The sequence below is a fragment of the Equus przewalskii genome, chromosome 14, assembly GCF_037783145.1.
Source record: "Equus przewalskii isolate Varuska chromosome 14, EquPr2, whole genome shotgun sequence".
In the NCBI taxonomy this organism is placed as follows: domain Eukaryota; kingdom Metazoa; phylum Chordata; class Mammalia; order Perissodactyla; family Equidae; genus Equus; species Equus przewalskii.
The window spans coordinates 32,914,251-32,921,041 of record NC_091844.1 but is presented as its reverse complement, the minus strand read 5'-3'; the positions used below and the strand labels follow the sequence as shown (position 1 = coordinate 32,921,041).

At 45.3% G+C, this 6,791-nt stretch overlaps 1 protein-coding gene across 1 annotated transcript; it reads left to right on the top strand.

The window, feature by feature from the left end:
• The first annotated feature begins 1,032 nt into the window (after positions 1–1,032).
• On the top strand, positions 1,033–6,791 carry LOC103548969 (gastrokine-3-like). The gene is made up of 6 exons (XM_070573295.1): positions 1,033–1,086; positions 2,363–2,416; positions 2,599–2,733; positions 4,363–4,470; positions 5,442–5,583; positions 6,484–6,791. The coding sequence occupies exons 1-6, from the start codon at positions 1,075–1,077 to the stop codon at positions 6,576–6,578; spliced, it is 546 nt and encodes a 181-aa protein (XP_070429396.1). The 5' UTR covers positions 1,033–1,074; the 3' UTR covers positions 6,579–6,791.

The following is a 6,791-nucleotide window of genomic DNA, read 5'->3' as shown; positions in this document are numbered from 1 at the left end:
GCATGTGCTCTGTGCACGGTGTTTGCAAAGTACTGATAGCAATAGAGATGTGTGTGTGATGTTATCTGAGCCCTGGTGACCTGATAGTCCCCAAACTCTGTCTACTTCACATTCTGGTGCCAATTTTCATTGAGCACTGTAAGGACTGAGCTGTCTGTCTTCCCTCTTTGATCAGTCCTGTATCCAAGCTCATCCACATACTTCCTCTTCTCTCAGAAGAAATATCTGTCTGGTTCTGGACTTTTGGAATTTGATCCAGGTAGTTGGGTCACTACCAGTAAAGAGCTTGAGAAAACTTAAGATAATGTATGCAAAGCCCTGAATTAGTGCTTGTCTCATTGTAGAAAAGTGTTCCCTTTGTCTCAGGAGTTCCCGGGCTGGTCAAATCGTCCTTTACGGATAAAAGCACCCTGAAATGAAAGCTGGGAGGAGAGAAACAAACCATATAGTGGGAGCAAAATATCAGAATATCAGGAAAGTCGGTCAGAGGTGGATGTTTGAAGAATAAAATGAGGCCAGCCCGGGGGTGGGCAGAGGGCATTACAGGACCACCCATGTGATCTGGGGTTTGGATGAAGAGCTGGACCAGATTACTTTCCAATCTAATCTGTAATTCCAGTCCATCTCTTTTGGTTTCATAAGGTTTTTCTCAACCACCTCCACTGTTAGTAAAGAACTCTGGAATTGAGAAGCAGAAACAGTGAACTCATTGATTTTGTATCAGGACCATTTTGCAGGTCTACTGTTTGCAATCTTCACCTTAGTCGTTAAGGCCATCAACGTACCAGCCCACAAAGACTTGTTCAATTTACCATGTTTGCCTTGGAACCAGTGGCGGTATCAGGGTAAAGGAAAAATATTTAGAAGTAGTTAAAGAAAAGTGATAACTGTGATTACATAAACTTGCCTTCTTTTCCCTGAAATGGTAGCCAGATTACGGTTAACTACCCCAGAGTCCTTTATCATGGCAATAGTTGAGAAGTCCAGGACTATATAAACCAGACTTAGAAAATATTTGGGACATAGAAAATTCTATTATGCATGCAGTTGCATGGGGTCTGAGAGAGAGGCAGCATGAAACACCTTGTAAGTATATTTTCTGATTTCAAACGTAGATGATTATGTTTTCAGGACCAAAATAGCCAGGGAGCAGTTCTTTCCCCATACCCCCAGAACTCTTCAACTTGAACCCAAGTAGAATTTCCAAATATTAATTTGGCACATAATCTCTCTGTTGGCAAGCCTTTCTGTTTTGAAATGTCTGAATGATGGGTCTTTCCCAAAATAACTAATTTCTTAGAAGATCAAGAACCTTTGAGTGGATATTCATATTTCAGGGCCCTTTCTTCCTAGATTCATCTTATTTGTAAATTGCCCATGAAGGAAAATTCAGACATATTTAATATATGGCACCAACTCTCAGAATAGTTTAATAAAATATTATTGCTATCTGCATCTCATGTATCTCCTTGACTAATTTCATTGCATTATGATTGCTGCCCATAGAGCAGCTGTTTTCCTTCGAAGATGAATCTCACTTTTACAGTGTCGTTGCACGTGGAGTATTGCACAGATGTTGTGGGCACGGAGGAGAAGGGGGTTTCTGTCGGTTTCAGCTTATGCTGTAAGTGCACCCGAGCTGAACGAGCCTGAAGTGGGCCTAAAGTGGACTATGGAGTGAGGGAAAGTTTCACTGCCACACTTTCCTATCCTAGCCTGTTCCTGCCTCCTAATCCTCTCACTCACTCTCTGATGCCTGAAAGTCCCTCAACAGGCAAGGCAGGCCACACCAAGACAAAATGATGCACTGGAAATATCTCAAGAACTAGTAACGTTTGGGTAAAATCTATGCCGAAATAAGGAGTGAATAAGTGGCATGTGATCTTTTACTCTCAGGCAAGGTGGGAGAACCTAGAGGAAAGGAACGCAGGAAGAGACCAGTTTCCAGAGAAGGATTCCCCCATGGTTGGGAGGAGGGAGGAAAATGCAGAAAGGGAAGACTGAGAAGCTGAATTATCACTTATTTTACCATTTGGCCTCAGATTGTCCTGCCCTAAGTGCAGATCAAGTGGTTGGTCAGGTTGCCTAATAGTTAGCCCAGAGATTGACAGTACATGTAGAACAAAACAAAAGGTATCCTTGAGTGAATGATAAAGTTTTGCTCCTGAGTGGCCAGCACACCCCTATCAACCACACTGAACGACAGAATCCTGATAAACCTTGGGGCTCCAAGGGCATAGAGACTGTGAAAGCTATAGATCATTTTAACAAGGCTCCAACCCTGGGGCCCTTTGAATTCCAGGCTCCGGGCTCATCTGAGGCTAAAGAGACAAGGAAGCATTGATGTTCGTTTCCATTTCAGATTACATCTTCCTTCCTTGTGGTCTTCTTCCTAACTCCATCTCCGGCCCTGACGGTGAGTAAGGGTGGAGAGGGGCTGACCTGTCAGGTCCTCCTTTAGCAGAAGTATTTCAAAGGTGATAATCCAGGGTGACCTCCCTCAGACTTCTTGTGAGTATCCCTGTAAACCTGTGAGATATGGGCAGAGCACGAACTCTGGACTTTCAACTCTTCTCCCTGTTACTTGGTTTTCTCCAGAACATCAATGACAGCCATCCTCTGGATGGATCTGTTGGAACCCAAAGCATCCGTGTCGATGCCTTCCGAGGTATGGTCAGCATCCGAGACAACAATGTTTTGAGTGAATGGGATGGAATCTTGGACTACAAGAATGTAAGATGTGGAACATGTTCATTACAATGCCAAAGAAAGCCTTGTCTGCTCCAAAATTTAGCCTTAGGCTTTTTCAGAGAGAAGAGGACGCTGTCTAATTTGCCTTCTCTAGGTTTAGGCTCTTGATGGAAATAACATGTCTCTAAGTAAGGGACCAGGTCCCCTGCAGTTGTGGGGACTTGTTTTCAAGCCAATGACTGTAGGAGGAACTTCTCTGCTCTATAGGGATCCTACATCCCTTTGCATTCCTGTGAGGTGTTGACTTCACATGGCTCATGAAGACCTCAGAAATAAGAGAGCCATTCAAATTACCTCCATTTCTGATAACTGGTATGTGCTATAGAGATTCCTTTGTCTTACTCTCAGATTTTAATCAGTTTTTCCAACGAAGAAGAATGGTTTATTTTCATTTTTAGAAAGCTTGCCTCACCTTGCCCATCTCCTTAGGTAGTAAGACCTAGCAGAAAGGTGCAGGATCGGGAAGCAACTGTCTGTGTCCTCGGCCTGGCTCTCTGATGGAAAAGCTCTATAACCCCAGAGACAACACTCAGCCTTTCTGTGCCTCAGTTTCTTCACCTATAAAACAGTGTCAATAGCCGCCTTTCCTACCTGAAAAGGCTCTGAGAGGATTCGATAAAGTGAAAGCCCACCCTCCCCCCTTGGGCTGAGAAGACCTCTGCCGTCCAGCCCTCCCCTCACCCCACACTGGACATCTTGGGACAGACACCTCACACACAGGCTTCCCTCTGCTCCCGCCTGTACCTACAATGCTCTCTCTGTCCTGAACACCTTCTCCCTCCCTCTTCACTAACCTGCTCCTAACTTCCTCAAGGAGACATCTCCTGAATGCTCCTAGAACGCACGCAGTCTAGCGATTTCCAACTTTGTTTTAAGCCATAGAAACTGTTCTTCAAACAAAATGTTCCACAGGATTCCACTCTATGGAACAGAAGAAGTCAGAACTGCTCTGGCTAGAGTGGGGAGAGGCAGGCGAAGTGTCCTTGGGCTCCGTCAGACACTGCCATAATCCAAAGCTGAGAGAGGCCAAATGACAGGCCCAGGGCCACAGGGAGGGGGCAGTCAGTGGCAGACCCAGGGCTAGAATCTGAGTCTAGAGGCCTGACCCTAGTCTCCTAACCACCCTGTACATTCAGAGAGCACTCTGTCACGTGCACGATGCTTTCACAAGCAATAAGAATCTTGTCTCATCCTCTCCTTGTCATGACAACCCCATGGGAGAAGGGTTATTATTCCTAACTTACAGATGGGGAAGCTGAGGGTCACGGAGGTGGCTAAGGACCGTGAAGGCTGCTAAGTGGTAGAACAAGACCTTAAAGTCAGCTTTGTTACCGGGACTAGCTAACTACCCCTCCAGTTGCACCAGTCCTTTAGTGGTATGCAAAATGTCCTGGGGGATTCCTTCCTGTGCCTGCAGCAGGGGACACTGCCACAGGGATAGCACAGCTCTGTGTGCATTGCCAGTCCTGCCCCTGGTCCCTTGCTCTGGCACCCTGGGCCACACTATCCAGGATGCTTGACATCACAGTAGAAAGAACAGCCATGCGCCAGCACTGATGGCGAGTAGGAGTCCACTAACATTGTGACATGGTTCCGCTGTGTTGCTTTAAGGCCCTCTTGGCGGCTAAGCTGTTTAGCAAGATGGCCTGTGTCCTGGCCAAGATGGACCAAGATGTCTTCCCAACTTTGGATGACATTAGCAAGGCCTTGGACAACCAGGTAGGTGAGACCAGCTCACTGTGGTCCCCTCTAGTTTGGTGTTTTCCAACTCTGCATCCCAACTTCCTAGGACAATGCTGTACAAACAGGGAGCATTCAGTTCATGCTTGTTTTTAATGTCCGTGAAATCCCGCCATCATGCAAAGGACCCTGAATCCAGTCCAGGACCCATTTAGGTCAAATCACAGTTGGATCAATGAAAATTCCAAGCAATAACAATTTTGATGTATTCCAAAATGGTGTGAGCTATATGTTAGTGAATATAAATTGTTGAAGATAAATATTAAAGCGAATTAACAGAGTATTTACATCCCCATGCCTTCTCTCCCCTCCCTGCACACCCCCCAAAAACATACACACATGTTATCTCTAGTTGAAAATAAGCCCAGGACTGCTAAAGATCTCTTCTCCTCAGCCTCTTAAATGGCAAAGGTAGTCAAATAAATTGAAAATCAGCAGGAAGTCCTTGAAATCTACTGTCACTTGCTTAAGTAACCTGTCCAGCACATCTGGGCAATACTAATGTCCATGGCAGAAGAGTCACTGACTCTTGTAAAAAATGCACTTTGGGTCACATAAAAATTTAGCAATTTATCAATTTTCTTCAAGAGGTAGAAAGTATTCCAGTCATCTGATTTATAATAAGTAAAAACATAATATAAATGCTCCAAATAATTTTAAAACTATTCTATATTATCATTAGAGATGAGGAAAGCACTGGAGGCTGGAAGATTTGAGAAGGTGAAAGGAATATAGACTGAGTGACAGGGACACAGAGGCTCGCATAGAGATTTTTTTCTGGAGTAATAGTGCCACCTTATGGCAAGATTGGATATTGCGCTTAGAAAACAAACAAGGGGAACTTCGGGTTCACAGCTATGTGCACTAGAATTCGTTTCTCGTTTCTTCCTCTTTGCTGTACCACATCTGTACTACGCTGTCTCACCATTTTGAAATGCCACCTCTTCCAGGCTTTAAAGCATTATCCATCCACTCACGGTCTGACCTACACTGTTCTGCCCAGCCGGGTCAAGAACTTAGCCCAGTATGGAATGCCAATCAAGGACATGTGCCGAGACGTCCCCACTTACTTTGCCCAGCAGCAAAAAGAAGGTATGTTAATAACTTAACTAGAAACCCCAAACCATGCATAAGATGAAAGGTGCATATGATTTTTAGGTCATTGGCCAATCGTCATGACTGTTTTCAGATCTATTCCATTTCTTTGCTACTAGATATAAAAGTAATGTGGCCTGAAATGTATTTCCCCCTGGTGGCAGAGATGATGTCCCGACACCAGGGTTTACTGACAACAGGGAGCAGAGTAAGGTAGCTTTACCAGCAGGTTGAGAACAGTCATTTCATCAGTGGGGTTTGACAGTTGGTGGATACCCTCCCCGACCCAAAGCTTCATCACCCCTGCCCAAACAGCACAGTGCCCGGCATCACACCATTAGAAGCCATTGCTTTGGGGTCCTCAGTCCTCCTCTTTCTCAGGCTGCACAGAGGTTGGAAGGCACTATAGTTGCAGATGGCACTGGGAAAAGAATATCTCAGTGGCTGGCACTTCCACTGGGGTTATGATGGGGGATCGGTGGTGACCACCCTGGAAAGCTACCAGATAAGACCTCAAAATCTGCCTGTTATTCCAGATGTAGTCAGTAACCCCTTCTCATTAGGCTGTTGCCAGTCGCTTACATCTTAGTATAAATCAACCCAAAGAACAGACTTCTTCATAACAGAAGGATCCAGCAAGGAAACAGGGAGAATTTGAGGGGTTGAGGGTTAAGGAGGATGACTAAAGGTCAGTAAAAGAAATAAAAAGGAGTATGTGGGGCCAATTATTGCAGAGGCAAGGGAAACTTTCCATTTTGTTCCCACAGATTCTTGCTCATATAGCTGTCCTGAGCACCATGTCCAATTTAAGTGCAAATCATCATATATCCATCTCCTTTGGGGTCTTAAAGGGATTAAGTGATCTTTCTTGTAAAATGCTTCCTTTTGTTCTTAAAGGTACTGCACCGGCAATCGACCCCAATTCGTGTTTCGAAGTCCAACTTCTGTCCTTTATGGGACTCTCTATCTGTGGTGACATTCCTGGGCTCTGAACCTCCAGGACGCAGGGAGTGGACCTGCCTGGACGAGGCTGCTGGCCTGAAACCAGCACTCAAGGGCCCAGCCCTCACTCTGCCGATGGGAAGCTGCTCATTTCAGTGCTCCACCTTCTGCCTTCAGAGATCCAGCCTCGTACTCTGGGAAATCAGGCACACTTTCTCCCTCTGAGTTAGAACAATAAAGTTTCTTGCCTCATTGGCCTCGCA

Coding starts and splice junctions, on each gene's coding strand:
- LOC103548969 (XM_070573295.1), top strand. Junction 2,734..4,362: donor GAATCTTGGACTACAAGAAT/GTAAGATGTGGA, acceptor TGTTGCTTTAAG/GCCCTCTTGGCGGCTAAGCT. Junction 4,471..5,441: donor GCAAGGCCTTGGACAACCAG/GTAGGTGAGACC, acceptor CACCTCTTCCAG/GCTTTAAAGCATTATCCATC.